Source organism: Schistocerca serialis, chromosome 2 (genome assembly GCF_023864345.2).
Source record: "Schistocerca serialis cubense isolate TAMUIC-IGC-003099 chromosome 2, iqSchSeri2.2, whole genome shotgun sequence".
In the NCBI taxonomy this organism is placed as follows: Eukaryota; Metazoa; Arthropoda; class Insecta; order Orthoptera; family Acrididae; genus Schistocerca; species Schistocerca serialis.
The window spans coordinates 564228540-564246765 of record NC_064639.1 but is presented as its reverse complement, the minus strand read 5'-3'; the positions used below and the strand labels follow the sequence as shown (position 1 = coordinate 564246765).

Sequence of the window (18226 nt, the reverse complement as noted above, 5' to 3'; positions counted from 1 at the left end):
GTTTATGGGACAATATTAGATCCGTAAGCTGCAGTTTTCAACATTTTTCACTGCCCTAGATATTTCAACACTGATGCCACTTATCTCAAGCTTTCATTTTATTATAGTATGCGTTTTGTCAACAACATAGTGGTTGGCAGCATTATCACAAACAGTTGTCAACAGTGTATCCACTTGATTGACCTTGTTTGACAATCCCCACATAAAAAGTGTGACATCGAACTTTCTTATGGAATACCATTAACTAACTTGCTTCGGACATCATTCAGTGTCATACAACAAATAACAGTAATAACACATTAAATATAAAGGGCAATGAAATTAAAAAAAGGCAAGAGGAAAAAAGTGTGTAATTTATTGTTTCAAAACTAATTGCCGTAACAGTTAACACATTTATCCCACTGTGGGAAAAGATGGTCTCATCCCTCAGAAAAATATTTGCAGTTGCCTGAATGAAAAACTGGTAGAAGCCGATCTCGGGAAAGATCAGTATGGATTCCATAGAAATATTGGAACACGTGAGGCAATACTGACCCTACAACTTATCTTAGAAGAAAGATTAAGGAAAGGCAAACCTACATTTCTAGCATTTGTAGACTTAGAGAAAGCTTTTGAAAATGTTGACTGGAATACTCTCTTTCAAATTCTGAAGGTGGCAGGGGTAAAATACAGGGAGTGAAAGGCTATTTACAATTTGTACAGAAACCAGATGGCAGTTATAAGAGTTGAGGGGCATGAAAGGGAAGCAGTGGTTGGGAAGGGAGTGAGACATGGTTATAGCCTCTCCCCGATGTTATTCAACCTGTATACTGAGCAAGCAGTAAGGGAAAAAAAAGAAAAATTCAGAGTGGGTATTAAAATCCATGGAGAAGAAATAAAAACTTTGAGGTTCGTCAGTGACATTGTAATTCTGTCAGAGACAGCAAAGGACCTGGAAGAGTAGTTGAACAGAATGCACAGTGTCTTGAAAGGAGGATATACGATGAACATCAACAAAAGCAAAACGAGGATAATGGAATGTAGTCGAATTAAGACGGGTGATGCTGAGGGAATTAAATTAGGAAATGAGACACTTAAAGTAGTAAACGAGTTTTGCTATTTGGGGAGCAAAATAACTGATGATGGTCGAAGTAGAGAGGATATAAAATGTAGACTGGCAATGGCAAGGAAAGCGTTTCTCAAGAAGAGAAATTTGCTAACATCGAGTATAGATTTAAGTGTCAGGAAGTCGTTTCTGAAAATATTTGTATGGAGTGTAGCCATGTATGGAAGTGAAACGGGGACGATAAATAGTTTAGACAAGAAGAGAATAGAAGCTTTCGAAATGTGGTGCTACAGAAGAATGCTGAAGATTACATAGGTAGATCACATAACTAATGAGGAGGTATTGAATAGAATTGGAGAGAAGAGGAGTTTGTGGCACAACTTGACAAGAAGAAAGGACCGGTTGGTAGGACATGTTCTGAGGCATCAAGGAATCACCAATTTAGTATTGGAGGGCAGTGTGGAGGGTAAAAATCATAGAGGGAGACCAAGAGATGAATACACTAAGCAGATTCAGAAGCATGTAGGATGCAGTAAGTACTGAGAGATGAAGAAGCTTGCACAGCATAGGGTAGCATGGAGAGCTGCATCAAACCAGTCTCAGGACTGAAGACCACAACAACAACAACATAACCATGATTGTATCCAGGTGTGCATCTCTTCGTTTCATGAATACCTTTCTTCAGAACTGCAAAAGTATGGAAATCACGTGGAGGAAAATCAGGACTATATGGAGGATTTGTGAGGGCTTTACAGCAGAACTTCTACAGCATAGTCCGAGAGTAGGCATTTGGAGTGACTATGTTTAGCTTATGTTACAGCACTGCCCTTGTTAAGATGTGATGCACTGTTGAAACCCCACTGTTCCAATTCTTTGTCATAAACTCTTTATGGCTGACTACTTCAATATGCCAATCAAAGAATCACATCCACACCTAGGTTTGATTTAATGAAAGCCAAAAGCTGAATATTGAGTTAACTGGCACAATCCTGAAAGAACGTACTGTATGTAAATGAAGCAAAGCTGCTGAAATAGTTTTTGTAAAACATTTTACATGTAGCATAAAATATAAAAACCTCTCACATTTCGGATTCTTACATTTTTTTGCTATGCAACTGTTTTCAAACAACTGCAAGGAAATTATTGGTTAAAATATTTGATTATTTCATATTGTAAGTCTCACATCACAGCCTGATGATATGGTGGTTATCATTTTGTAATTGATCATATATTAGAATACTTCGAAGTTGAGTAACTCACTGATCATTGTTTGAACAATTTGCAGTGAATTAAGAGGGTAAATTGCAATTGCTAATGTGAGGGAAGCATGAAGTGGCAGATAAATTGTTGTCATATTTTAAAATGTGTCCCTCAACCATCTGTAGAAGTATATCAAAATCTTCGGTATTCATCCACAATTTCTGAATCCCATTCAAGATCATGCCCAAGTCTTTATGATCTTTAAGAGACTTAAATCTGTTTCTTGCTAGTGGAGATTCATTTACCAGTCTTATGTACAGTTTGAAAGTGTCCAAACAAATAACATTTTTCGCCACGACATGCAAAGAATAAGATTCACATACATGTTTGACTCGGAGAAAGTATGAAGCAGAAAGTTGTATCATCCGCTGCTGCAAAACTTACTTTTTATAAACAAAGTAAAGCTGTATCTCATGCTGAAGCAGATTTTCACAAATAATTGAAAATCACAGATTTAGGATTCACATATATCCCCCCCCCTGAACAACTTCAATACGCTGGATCTCACATAGGTGACTTGAATGTCCTTAACCAGTTACTCAACCAGGAAGAGTGGAGCTACAGTGTAACAAGGATTCTGAGACATGTTTCGTTTCTGGTGAATCTCTAGTTCAATGAAAGGTGAATGCTAGGTTAAAAGGCAGAGCAAAAAAAAAAAAAAAAGAGAACCAAACAGGATTCAATCCCACAACTATTTGGTTTCAAGCCACATACTCTACCACTAGACCACCACATCAATTACGAATTTGGTCACACTTCCTGCACTCTATAGTCACTGCTGCTCTCAAGTTATGGCTAATGTTTGCTTTGTGGCAATGGCGTTGTTTTTCACAACTTAATTCATCATAATTCAGACTACTTGTATGAAATATTTATACCTGACTTGACATGAGATTCAGGAGTTACAACTATGCGACAGACATATGAAGAGAAACAATTATAGTTTCAGATAGTGACTGCACCCTTGTATTGGGGGAAGGAAGTAAAATCCCTTAACTGCATGTGTGACAGAAATTACCAGTATGTAACTCAGCACTAACTTTGTGTTACTTTGAAGCCGGTGATTTTTTATTTGGGGTTCCAACCAATATAAATATTAACAAAAAAATTAAAATATTCATACCGTAATTGTTCAGCAGGCGTGACTGGGCGGGAAAATATTCTTCCTCGTGAACAATGTCCGGTACGATGATGAAATCGTGGTCTGGGCACGTAGTATCTTCCTCCAACATGCAGCATCCGTGGACATCTTAGTGATGCTGTTTAAATACAATTGAGATTGGATTCCATTAGGAAGTTTGTGCACCGTAACCACACAACAAGTATTGTAAACAAGGGAATCTCTAGCACTGCCCGTATAAATCTGAAATCTTTTTATTATTATTACTGCATGTCATTTTCAGTCACAGAGTAATCATCTTCAGTACTAAAATAAAAACAGTGTCAACCTAAATGACCAATATACGAACATATGTGTCATTTACAATGGAGAACATCAAGCTTTACAAGGTAAAATACACATTAAGATTCCTGTGGACTCACACAATTGTGCACAAAGACCATGCCAACTAGCAGGTAAGATTTAAACTGAGCCAGCTGCTTACAAAAGCCTATGAATCTAAGCACCATGTTTGTGGTGGATGCCATCAGTGTGCTATTTACTGAATACATGTACAATACACAGTATTTATTCATATAGAAAACAATAGGTTGTATGGAGGTTTATATGAAAACAGATTACAGGGTTAGAGAGTTAAAAACATTGATATAGTGCAAGAAAATATGAATGCTACTAATGCAAACTAGGTTGTTGAATAGGATTACAATCTATTTAGAACTGCTTATGTACCAATAGAATTGTCTTTTCCACAAGTATGTGTTAATGGAACCATGGCATCATCAATAAAACTGCAGCAGATATTTAAAACACGTTTATTTCTTATTCAGATTTCTTGTCCACCTGGTACTGGAAACCAGAACAAAATCATACAACTATGCCCTCTGGTGTGCCAAATCCAAATAAATCTGTCTCAACGTCATTTTACAAACTATTTCTGTGATAATGTTGAAAATTATTTATAGAAGACTTTTATTCCTTCAATAAACCAATATTTATATTACAGACAAGCTATTTTAAAAATAGTTACTTCCAAATTCTATTAGATGAACTGATACAATGTGCTTATAATGATATTAAGAATAACTTTTTATACTAACAACCATACATCATGAAAAATACACTACCGTAGTTTGATGTTATGGATCATTAGGAAAATAATGAGGACCAAGTTAGCAAAATAAGTATTTACATATGTAATCTGTGGAAAATGTTCTCGTACTGTGAGCAGCTCACATGGCACTGTGAAAGCGCTAACTCAAAAGTGTTTAAAAGTCTTCTTCGGAGACTGATGGACATCTCATGTTTCAGCCTAAAGAGCCAGCCAGCCCACAAAGAACTCTCAAAAATGGGTGCTCTTTGTCATTGTCTGCTCATTGAGCAGGACACCGGCAGGTGATTTTTGACTGCGGAATATCTCCATCTCTTCGACGAGGCTACACTCCACACAAAGACTACCAGAAAAGACTTCCTAACACTTAACTCTATATAGAGCTGCATGCCCTCAGGAAAAATTATGACTGCAGTTTCCCCTTGCTTTCAGACATTTGCAGTACCCCCATAGCAAGGCAATGTTGGCTGCTGTTACAAGGCCGTATCAGTCATAATCCAGACTGTTGCCCCTGCAACTGCTAAAAGGCTGCTGCCCCTCCTTAGGAACCAGGTGATATTTATAACAACAAGAAATGGCTTAAGGGGCACCTCTGAAGCACGTGTTCATAAATCAAAGGAAGGAAATGAAATACTAGAAGCACTTAATGTGATTGCACTTCAATGACTGAATCTACTCACAGCAAAAATATTAACTGATTTGACTTAGACGGGCACTTTGTTGTAAAGTAGATGCATTTTTGCATAGGAATATACTTTCTTTTCCAAGATTGTTCACCACACCACCCCTCAGTCATGGGAGTTTTAGACAAACCAATCGCCTGCCTCCACATGATAATGTGATGGCGAATAACTATTCACATTCTCATCTGGAGGCATGCGCTTTGTCTGGTGGTGGAGGTAAATTTCTTTGGGTGCAAGACACTCACGTACAAAATTTGAGGAAATAAGTGTGGTTAAAATAATAACATAAAATTTCTTCTAGAGTAAAAATGTAAAATCTTCCTAAAAAGCACACACAGAAATAGTGCACGTGCTCTCTTATGTATGCACACTCTATCCCATTAGCAAAAATTATTTACATCTATTCCACATCTTCCACAATAATGTAAAATGATTAACTGTGAATTGTACCTCATATTCAGAAGTCCTAAATCCTCAACGACAAAAGGCTGTCAATTCTTCAAATTTAGCAGCAGGTGATGGCAGAGGCCTATAACACAATGTGCGTTAAAAACCTCACAGAAAACATAAGGGTGATGCAGCTGTGCAATATCGGTGAGAACCTCTGCATAAATGTTTTATGGGACCTGGTTGGTGGTCATGCAGCATCTATGTATACTTCCCTATGACAACAGCTGGTAGCATGGGAGACAGAAATTATTTTATGCTAGGTCCAGCACTGCAGATATATTCACAAGTGTTAGTGTTACTTTCAGTGTGTGCTGGTAAAAAGCTCCATCTTAATGTGCTGGCTGGTCACATTTTTTGTATGTTCAATGTCCACTGCATGCCACTACAGTGGATCCATAGCGCTGAAACTTCAAAATTGGATTTTAGTTCACAGATCTAACTATAAGGGAAATGAATCCTGTGATAATACGTTTATTTGATAGTCAGCAAGCTAAAGGTCAATGTACAAGTGCAGTGGTCTAATATAGTTCACTGATACCCTTCTAAACAGTCTGCCATCTTACTCTTTATTTCCAGGATGTCACACCATCCACTTCCCAATTTTGTTTCAGTTACTCTGCATCATTAATGCAGAGAACCATAATACGAGGTGATCAAAACAAAATTGGTCCAGAAACATTTGAATGACTAACAGGGAAATTACCCTTGATAATCAAAAGAGGAATACTGAAAACCATGATTCTGATACAGCATTTGGTTGCTGTCACATGTCTGTGAATGGGCATCTGTCGCATGCTCTGTTCCGAGTACTTAGCCATGCCATAACATTTGAGTGAGAGACAGGAGCAGAAGTGACCACCTGAATGCAACACAGGATGGTGTTCACAATAAAACACTGAATGTTCATTGTCAAGTGTTACGAGAAACACAATGTATAGAAAATGTGTGTAGAGTCATTTCTATAAGAATTCCGAATGGAGGTTTTTTTGGCAAAACCTCCAGCAAAGTCTGCCATGCAAAACTCTTTGGCAAAACCTCCGGAAAAGTCTGCCACGCAAAACTCAGTGGGAAAACAACAGAAAATATTGCTCGAGTTAAAAAAAGGTTGTCAGATGCAATCTCAATGCAGTTTATCTGTGCACGTGGGAATTAAGAGAGTCTTCGCTACAGTCGACATAATAGTTTTGCAAGAGTCAGCAACCATTTAGAAAATAAAGATAATTCTCATTTATTGCTCCATCTCAGTTAGACATTTTTAATTAGATTACATGTTTCGATCACTCTGGATAATCTTCAGATTTCAGTACTCCAATATGTGATTCTGGGAAGAAAAGACCAGTTGCTGATGCAACTACTTAGATCTGGAAATGATCCAGAGAGATCAAAACATGTAATCTACCTAAAAATGTGCAGAGTTGGAACAATAAATGAGAATTGTCTTAATTAAGAGAATGTCAAGCTTAAACATTATCAAAAAGAACCTGCACCTATGTCCTTACAAATTTACTGTTGTCGATGAGTCAAAGTGTGAAGATGAACTTTCGAATGTTGAGTTCTGCCAGTGGCTTCTGAGTGAATTGTAGTCAGGACTTTAGGAACATCATCTTCAGACGAGGTCTGGTTCAGCCAGTCAGTATGTGAACTCACAGAACATGCACCACTATGCAGCAGAAAATCCCCCATCAGTACTCTGCAATCTGCCACTGCATAATCTCAAGATTGGCATTTGGTGTGCAATGTCTGAAGTCAATATCATAACAAAATTATTTTAATAAAGTGCTAATGCTAACCACTATGTCCAGAAGCTGTTTAAGCCATATGTGGATCAACTCCCAGGAGATAAATTACTGGATGGATATTTTCAGGATGACAGAGCAATAGCACACACTGCCTTGACAATCTGGTCACAAGTGCCCGAGGTGTTCGATGAGGGGGTGACAATCAGCAGAGGTAGTGCAATCTCTTGGTCACTTTGATTGCCTGATCTCTCTCGCCATGATTTTTACATGTGGTGCAAATTGAGGGGACAGTTGTATCAAAATAATCTTCTAACACTGTAAGTGTCCCTGTGATATGTAACATTCCCCTTTCATGCTGCGTAGTGTTCTCCGATGCTTCCATTCAAGCTTTCCGTTATAGGTAACACTAGTGCTGACCAGTTCCAGTATAGGAAGCCCAGGTTCAATAAACCAACCCTTTTCCAAGTCTGGGTGATTTCGGTGAGGTACTAAAATTTTGACACGACCTAAATTTTAGGAGCAGCACACCAAATGCTATGAACACGTTACAACTTCCTCCTCCCCTTATGTGCCCAAAGATGTCCAATCAGCACTAGTCTGGTTAAAGACCTCACAGCAGCCTCTGAGTCACCCACTTCTCTTGGGACAGCATACTGTTGGCTTTAGCAGGTTATTGTGTATGCTACGCAACCCAAAAGATACAGTCCTTCACATGAAGCAACTGCATGGCTAGGCAAATGTGAAAGGACCCAGGAACAGTGGTAGCAGTGTATTGTTCACAGTAAGTAATTGGTATACACTGAAATTTGACTCCACCATCATTTCACTTGGCATATCCCTGAGACACATTACAACACTGCCAATATTATATAAAGGGACCAACAAGACAGCTCCTGTGCTGTTCATGAGAGCAGTTATCAAGTTACCAGGCTGTACTTTATTGCATGTTTTCCCTGCTCAATCACATGAAACTACTAACCTGGCGGACAAGTACGTGCTACATAAGGACATCACACACTTACCCTACACCTAAAACCTGTTGAATGAAATTAGAATTATATTAATACCTTCAGCTGCTAACGGGCAGGGACAGGTGGAAATGTGTGCCCCGACAGGGACTCGAACCCGGGATCTCCTGCTTGCATGGTAGACACACTATCCATCTGAGCCACCGAAGGCACAGAAGATAGCATGACTCCGGGAACTATCGGACATGTCCAAAAGAAGACACCATATCCATACAAGTATATAGTTCTGGCAACACCGGCCATGACATTCTTCTTCTGTGCATATGTACACATATTCCCCAAACTCTTACGGGACTTGGTATGAACATCTTCCATGAGTAATGAGTGTGTTGAGGTAGGACACTATGAATGTAGTGTGTGGACATACAACGTGAGAATGTGGGTCTTGCGGGAGGCATGCATGCAGTCGCGCTATCCTCTGTGCCCTTCGTGGCTCAGATGGATAGAGCGCCTGCCAAGTAAGCAGGAGATCCCAGGTTCGAGTCCCAGTCGGGGCACACATTTTCACCCGTCCCCGTTGATATATATCAACGCCCGTTAGCAGCTGAAGGTATTAATATAATTCTAATTTTGTTCTAGACAGCTGCAGGTCATCAATGGTCTCTTTTCTTTCGGACATGTCTGAAAGAACAGACACCATATCCATATAAGTATAAAAAACCTGTTGAGTACAGATAACTGTAGCTTTATCACTGCCACCAAAGATCCTTGCTGACATTCAGAGAGCACACGTCCAGCAATTATATGTGTTACTGGATAACTTGGTGCACGGTATGGGAAGTCATTGTGAACCCAGTATTACAAGTGTCACACTCTATAGTGTAGTTTCAGGTCTCTGAGACTGCACACATGTGTGTGTGTGTGTGTGTGTGTGTGTGTGTGTGTGTGTGTGTGTGTGTGTGTGTGTGTCGCGCGCGCGAGTGTGAGTGTGTGTGAGAGAGAGAGAGAGAGAGAGAGAGAGAGAGAGAGAGAGTGTGTGTACTGCTGACAAAAGGCCTTAATGTCCGAAAGCTATAATTGTGTGAATATTTTTGTTGTGCCTATTGTGACTCAGCATCTCTGCTATATGGTGAGTAGCAACTTTCCTTCTCTGATATTGTTACACTCTATACTGACATTTATGCCACTAACAGAGGGTCACAACCAAACTCAGTGCCACGTATGGTCCTGTGACTTAGTTTCCCAACATATCTTGCATCTGTATTGCATTCTTGTCTCACTGTTACCAGAGCATCTTTTAACGCATACAGTACTGCTGTGCTTTATGCTGTGGATACCTAAAATACCTCAATTTATGGAAATGAGCATCTTAAATAAAAGGATAAGTAGTAAAATTAATGTACACAAAGAAAATGTAATTAACTGCAGATATTATAATTACTAATGTGGTGAAAGATAATTTCACATTCACCACAGGAAACAAATCATATTCACCTTGGACAGATCCTGGTATCAGTAGAGGACTTGCTCTTGGTGTCAGCAGTGGGCCAGGTCTTGGTGACAACAGTGTATCTGGTTGTGGACACATCAGGGGACCCTGTCTTGGGATTATGGAAGGATTCGGTCTTTGGGCAATATGGCACCTTACAGCATTAGGTGAACTTTCAGACTGAGATACAACTGCACCAGATCTCCATGATGAACGTGAAACTGTAGCTCTTGTGCTAGCTCCCTGCACTGATGAATTGCCAAAATGTAGACTAGATGATGTACTTTCCATGCCATGTGCGTCATCATCACCACCATCATCATCATCATCATTCTGCTGGCAAGAAGGATTAACTTGAGCTGAATGGTCACCAACACTAACTGCACGTCTTTCAGGAGAGCTCAAATCCTCTGGTGCAGAATTTTGATGTGTGTTTTGTTGAGCATCTGGGCGATCTGACGACGATTCTCCGAGGTTCCCACAAAAATTAGTAACAACCCCAGGAATAAATGGGTGTATATTTGCTGGGTAAGCTGCAGTCTCTGACAACAGATCAGCTGGATTTCCAGCAGGACTACAAGGGTTTGCATCAACAAAATTATTTTGGACATTGTGTGTTCTGTTCATACCTGGATGCAAACAGTTAACATTTTGTTTGTTGGTAACATTTATGACAGTAGTGGCACATGGTAATTCTTCTTGTGATGGAACAATCAAATCTGAATGAGAAATTGTTTCATTCTCGTTTGCAGTTTCATTGCTACCATTGTTGGACACACCTGCCGTAACATTGGAGCTCCTAACCAAATTTTGTATATGTTTGGTTTCCCCCCAGAGTTCCTGTATTGGGATTTCTTGTTCTGTTGAATTATTACATTGACTAGAAGCAGAATTTTCTCCTCGTTCCTCATTAGTTCTTTGGGTTACAGATGTCAATTGAACATGATTTAAACTTTCTTGTGAATTAACCTTACAACGTGTTCTTAGAACACACGATATATTCTTCGGGTCATCCAGTTTTCTCCCACATTCCTGTTTATCTGTCGTTTCTGTAGATGAAGACTCATTTTTGGTGACACGTGATACCTCTTCTCCTTGAACGTTACCACTATCTGAAGTACGCATTTCATTGTGTGTTTGCTCAAATGATTTACATGAAATGCTTCCATGTGGCACTAGATTTGTTGGCCTTGAGTGAGAACTTGCAACTACTTCCTGTGGTCTGACAGTCGTATATATTGGTTGAGGCTGAGCCACGTGGGTACCAAGATGTAGCGTTGTAGGCTGAAGTCGAGGCAAACTAGGATGAAGAGGAGTAGTATTAGGGTGATGTGATCCACAATTTCTGCTCACTCTTGTAGATGCTACCTTTGCCATGTGAGATGGACAGGATTTCCACAATGATGTGGGTTCTCTCTCTGGTAGAGTTATTTCCTGTTCTTCAGCAATTCTCCTTTGATTTATGCGCTCCTGCAAACCTTTTACCATGTTCTGCATTTCATTTATACGTTCTTGATGAGACAATGTATTTCTTGGTGTAATATCATCTATATTTCTTCCTGTCTTCCCCCTACCACTACTATGTACTGGAGAAACTTTTAAACCACGAGATGTCTGTGAAGGGGCAGCAGTATAGTCAGAATTCTGTGATGTAGAACAACTGGCACTGCTGCAACCAGCGGTCATCAATCCTGCAACTGGCAAATTATGTTCAACTAATTTCTCACCTTTCATTTGAGTGGACTGTTCTTGTATAGAGTGCCTCTCCTGCCTTGTAACATGACTTCCAATATCTTTAGTTCCAGTTTCCTGAAATGTTTCACTTGGGATATTAGATTTAGGTACAGCGAATTCGTTTGTTACTTCTGGGACTGAACCATTGTGCCTTGAGTGTAATTCAACTGCATTAACTTCACTAGTTTCTTCTGTCATTGCTAGTCTACCTGACGAGCAACTGTTTACCTCCATATTGTTTCTTCCACTTTTTGCAATAGTCCCATGCCTATGACCCTTTTCGTTAATTGGAGAATCAGCACTGCCTGTAGCTAGCTCTGCAGCAGTATTTTGAATGTTGCTACCAGCACTGTCTCCATCAGCAACATGTTCCCACTGAGTTTTGGTGGAAGAGCTCTGTGGATCTATTTTAACTCTTTTAGCTGCAATCTCTCCATCATCAGTTCGGTCTTGACAGATCTCTACTGGAGCAGCTTCTTCTGTCACGAACTGGACACATTCCGTCGCCTCATCATTTTCAGAGTCAGAAGAACTGCTAGAGGCATGAAGTTCTGAAGATTCATCTGCAGGTTCACCATCACTGATACGAGCCAACTCCAGCAGCTGACTCACAATTGGTTCCTGCAGCTGACTCACATTTGGTTCCCGTGCTGGTTGGTACGGTTCATCTTCCTCTGTGATTACCAGTCCTGGTGAATCAGACTGAGGCGTTTGGTGAACTGCTCCATGAAGTGAATTCATCTGACGCTGAAGGTTTCCCCAAACACGTCGTATCTGCTGAAGCTGCAGTATTTCCATGCGAGCTCTGTAAGATATACATAAACAACTTGTTGACAATTATCTCAGTGCAAAATTACAAAGATTTAAATAATCTGAAATGATGGATACAGCATAATGAAGATAAGGCAAATGTTAGAATCAGCATGAAATATCTAGCTTTTAATCTTAATTCCAAAGACAATATCCACACACCAGTACATATCATATGGAAATTCAGAGATTATTGTTACATGTTTCTCACTGCTCTTCCTGAAAGTTTAACAAAGACAGACTGCTATAACAATTAAGCCTTTTGTAACGGAATTGTTGCATTAAATAGAGTTGTGCACCTGCTGTATTAATTCTTCACAAAAATTCAAACTGTTAACAAGACCCAATACTGTCTTTATGAGGAAAGCTACTGACTGTCAATGCAGTAACAGAATCACAAAATATATTTTGGTAGTGCCCATGGTGACAAGAGATTACACTAGCACCAACAATGAAACATTTTCAGCTACATCTTTACTCCAAAAGCCATCTCATTGTCGATATTGTCAAAATCTCACAATTAACAAGATTAATGCACTGTAGACATTAAATAGAAGACAGATTTGAATTTATGTTATGACAAAGATGAAAACTCTCAGGAAGTGTAGTTTTAAGAATATCTGGTAACTGTCTCCACAGCTAGAAACAAATATAAAGCATTATGAATAAGCCTTTTTTAAGAGCACTGCTCATATATTTTATTGATATCTAAAGATGATTCAGACAAATATACTGAAAATTTGGAGGTAGAATGTGTGTTCTGCAAAATGATACTTATGGGCTGAAGATGGCAGCACACACTGCTACATAAAGAAGCAGAGATACTGAAAAGGTGATTGTTGCGCTCACAATATCCACCGCAACAAAGCGGAAATCTGTTGTGGACATTTTGAGTAATGAAGGCACAGCATCAATAGAAACCAATCACAGAAATGAAGTACCACAAGATGCTTTAGGCTCTTTCTTACAGGTATGTTATGAGAGGAATAGAAGGTTTATTTGTGCTGAAGTCACTGATTACAAACAACATACTCAGTAGTAACATAAGAAGACATCACAGTGAGGCAAAGTGAGCATCATGTGGAATTACTTGGTTATGGAAATAAAATTAATGCACCTTGGTTGTTTCAAAAAGCAGTAGTACAACAAAATTAATTACCTTCAGTATGATTGGTGCTTGAAAATTATTGATCTGCAATGAAGACTTTACAAGAATTGATCATCTCTGTCCATGGAACTGTGTGGTCAGCCAAGACACATGCAGTCTAGAAACAACCGGTCATTTTACAACTTCAACAAAATGCGTAGCTATATGCCTTTAAGAGAACTGAAACTCGATCTTGTTACTAGTAGTTAATTACCTGACTAAATAAAAACCTCGCAAGCCTTCCTTATGCTTGATTCTAGAATCTATTATAGCTATATGTGCTACCTGTAAATCAATTTCTTCATCTACATCTACAATCTGAAAACCACATGAAGTGCATGGCAGAAGGTACATCCACTGTGCCAGTAATTTAGGTTTTTCCTCATTCCTCTCACATATGGAGTATGGGAAGAATGACTGTTTAAATGCCTCCATGCACGTTGTAATGAATCTCATTTTATGTTCACGATCCTGAGAGTGATATGTAGGGTCTTATAGTACATTCCTATAGTTATAATTTAAAGCTGGTTCTTGACACTTTGTAAGTAGGCTTTCTCAGGATAGTTTAGAACTATCAGAGTCTGACAGTATAGTTACTTCATCATCTCTGTAACACTCTCCTATGGATCCATGTGACCGTTCGTGCTGTCCTCTATATACATTTAAACAAGAGAAACTCCAGGTTGGAAAATCAACAATGTAGGAAAAGACAGATTGCTACTTACCATAAAGAAGGCACAATGTGAAGTTGCAGACAGACACAATTAAAATACACTTACATAAGCTTTTGGCCACAGCCTCCATCAGTAAACACCCCCCCACACACACAAAACCTCATGCACACATGGCTGCCAACACCAGGATCTTGGACTGGAATGCAACTATCACTGGAATGCAAGCAACAAGCTGGAGGGGGTGGGGAAGGGGAAGGTGGAGGGGAAGGGAAGGGACAGTAGTGCACAGGTGGAGAGAGAAATGAACACGGTCTGGTTGAGTGTACAAAGACTAAAATGCCAATTCGCACTATGTCAGGACATGTGGGGCAGAGACATAGGGAAAACATAGCGAAAAAGGAGAGCAGCAGGCAAAGGACGGAAGATACCTTGGCAAGGGGCGGCAAATAAACAGGGTGGGAGATGAGGATGGGAGGGGATGATAGGACAGAGGGGGTGGACACTGTTGGATAATCATTGTAGGGACAGTATGTTACCGTAGGTTGAGGCCAGAATAACTATGGGAGCAGAGAATGTGTCGGAAGGATAACTCTCATCTGCACAGTTAACAAAAGCTAGTGCTGGAGGGAAGAATGCAGATGTCTTGGGTAGTGAAGCAGACATTGAAATCAAGTGCATTATGTTCAGCTGCATGTTGTGTTACTGGATGGTCTACTCTGCTCTTGGCCACAGTTTGGCAGTGGCTGTTCATTCTACTGGACAGCTGGCTGGTAGTCCTACCAACATAAAAAGCTGTGCAATGATGGCAGCAGAGCTGGTATGACACGGCTGCTTTCGGAGGTATTCTAGGGCCTGAACGGTAGGTAAACCTGTGACAGGACGAATAGGAAATGCTGGGTGGGTATATTGGAAACTGGGCATGTTTTACTACTGAGCCTTCCTCAGGGATATGGTCCTTGTGGCAAGTGGTTGGGATTGGGAGAGGAATAGGGATGGACTAGGATGTCGTGGAGGATCGGTGGGCCACAGGATACCACTTTAGGAGGGGTGGGAAGTATCTCCGGTAGAATGACCCTACTTTCAGGACATAATGACAGGTAATCAAAGCCCTGGCAAAGGAACTGGTTCGGCTGTTCCAGTCTGGAGTGGTACTGGGTGATGAAGGGACACTCCTTTATGGCTATTTCTTGTGGGTGGTGGGAGGATTGGGAGTGTGAGGGGAAATGGTAGGTGAAAACTGTTTGCGGACTAGGTATGGGGGATAGTGCCTGTCTATGAAGGCCTTGGTGAGACCCTCATCATATTGAGCAATGGAGCTTTTGACACGGCAGATACACCATTCCCGGGTGGCCAAGCATTTTTTTGGTGTGCAGGGAATGACAGCTGTCAAAATGCAGGTAATGTTGATGGTTGGTGGGTTTCATGTGGACAGAAGTGCAGATGAAGCCATCAGAGAGGAGGAGGTCAACATCTGGAAAGGTTGCACGCTGGGTTGAGGAGGACCACGTGAAGCGGATTGGAGAGGTGTTGAGTTTGTAATGGAACAAAGATGGGTGCCTTGGCCACGAGTCCAGATCATGAAGATATCATCAGTGAATTTGAACCAGACTAGGGGTTTGTTGTTTTGGAAGACGAGGTAGGTCTCCTCTAGGTGGCCCATAACAAAGGTTGGCCCAGCAGGGTGCCATGCGGGTACCCATGGCTGTGCCGCAGATTTGTTTATATACATTCCCTGCAAAGGAGAAGTAGTTTTGGGGTAGGATAAAGTTAGTCAGGTGTATGAGGAATGAGGTAGATGGTTTGGAATCTGAAGGACATTGGGAAAGGTAGTGTTCAATAGTGGTGCGACCACGAGCATGAGGGATGTTGGTGTATAGGGAGGTGGTGCTGAAAGTGACAAATAGGGATCCAGGAAATAAAGTGGTGAGTAAGGTGGAGAGTCGGTGAAGGAAGTGGTTGGTGTCTTATTATGGGTAAATGGTTGAGATGTTGGTCAATGAGTGCAAAAATTCTTTCAGTGGGGGCACAATAACCAGCCACAAGGGTCATCCAGGATTGTCAGTTTTGTGGATTTTGAGGAGCATGTAGAAGGTTTTCTGGGAAGGGTCTAAGGCTTTAAGTGGAGACTGGATATTGTGTTGGACTTCTAGGATGGGATCACTCTGGCAGAGTTTATAAGGGGAGGAGTCAGATAATTGGCAGAGGTCTTCTGGTGGCAGCTAGTCACTGCAATTCATAACAACAATGATGAAACCTTTGTCTGCAGGTAGACTATTAGATTAGGATTTGTTTTGAGGTTGCATGTGGCTGTCCTTTCTTCTACTGAAGGTTTGTGATCTGGGGAAGGATGGTGAGCTAAGTTGGAGGTAAGGAATTCCTGGATGGTGACCAGAGGGTGGTTAAATAGTAGGGGGGTGGGGGGGGGGGTCACAGTTGGATGGTGGCAGGAACTGGATGAGGCAAGGTAGGATGTTGGAATTAGGGTGGTTTTGGTTAGAGGGATTGGTGGCAAAGAAGTGCTTCCACTGCAGGGATCGGGAGAAGGAGAAGGAGAGTAGGTCTTTGATATGTCCAGCACAGTTAAATTTGGGTGCTAGTATCTTGTGGATGGAGCAGAGGAGTTCTGGGATGCCTGTGCCCTGAAGGAGTGTTTTTGCTGTACCAGGCTTATGAGGTCCAAGGATCAGTGGAATCTGAAAAGGTGTAGGTCATTATGAAAGGATGGGTGGGATCCAGAGAAAGGACTCTTCACAGTTATGCTGTTTGGGGGATTCCATGGTTTAGGCAGCATTTGACAAACAGGATATTGGACTGCGTTTTAGCCAAGGAAAGGGATACTTTTCTTAACTAGTGCATAAAGATGGTGAATGGCCCATTGTGGCAGGAATGGCGTAAAGGAAACGGAAATGATGCAGAAATGGGCAAAATTATTGATGGTTGTGAGAGTAACTGGATAAGCGAAAAGAAATGTAAAAAATACATACAGACATGCAGAATCACAACAGATATGTAAACAATATGTGAAACCCCAACCAGCTGTCCACCAGAATGGCTATTGCCAAACTACGGCCAAGAGCAAAGTAGACCACCTTGTGGCACAACATGCAGCTAAACATGACACATTTCATTTCAATGGCTTCTTCACTACCCAGGCCATCTGGATCCTTCCCTGTACTACCAGTTTTTTCTGAACTGCACAGAAGACAGTTATTCTTAGAACACATTTTCCATTCCCGTAATTATCCTGGCCTCAACCTACAGTAACATACTGTCCCACACCCTCCATCCAACAGTTTCATCCCCTGCGTCCTATCACACTTTCCCCACTCCCATCTTGTTTATTTGCTGCCCACTGCCAACGCATCTGCCTGTCTTTCCTCACTACTCTCCTTTTTTGTTTCTTTTTTGCCCCCACATCTGTGCCCCACAACCTCCTGACTGGACCTCCTAGTATTCTAGTCCCTGCACAGTCCATCAGACAGTATTGGTCTCTGTCTCTGGTATGATATACCTGAGTAATATTTTAGGATGTTCCACATGAGTGATATGTAAACAATCTCCTTTGCAGACTGATTGCATTTTCCCAGAATTCTATCAATAAAGTTGAAGTTGTAACACTTGTTTTACCACGACTAAGCTTATGTTATCATTCCATTTCCCCACTCCTACAAGGCATTATACTCAGATACTTTTATGAGTTGACTGATTCCAACCATGTCTCACTGGTACTATACTATAGGATACTACTACTTTTTTTAAGTGCACAGTTTTACGTTTCCAAATATTTAAAGCAAGTTTGCCAATCTCTGTACCACTTCAAAATCTGACTGCATACATAATATTTATGCAACTTCTTTCAGACAGTACTTCGCAGGCCGGTGTGGCCGAGCGGTTCTAGGCGCTTCAGTCTGGAACCGCACGACCACTACGGTCTCAGGTTCGAATCGTGCCTCGAGCATGGATGTGTGTGATGTCCTTAGGTTAGATATGTTTAAGTAG

At 40.8% G+C, this 18226-nt stretch overlaps 1 protein-coding gene across 1 annotated transcript in view; it reads right to left on the bottom strand.

Annotated features, from left to right (window-relative positions):
- The window catches only part of LOC126457564 (uncharacterized), a 332561-nt gene that overhangs the window by 117552 nt on the left and 196783 nt on the right, over nucleotides 1–18226 (bottom strand). Inside the window, exons 11-12 of the mRNA XM_050093978.1 lie at nucleotides 9868–12401; nucleotides 3429–3564 (exon numbers count right to left, since the gene is read on the bottom strand). Of these exons, the coding sequence (XP_049949935.1) occupies nucleotides 3429–3564; nucleotides 9868–12401 (2670 nt within the window). The remainder of the gene's footprint in view (nucleotides 1–3428; nucleotides 3565–9867; nucleotides 12402–18226) is intronic.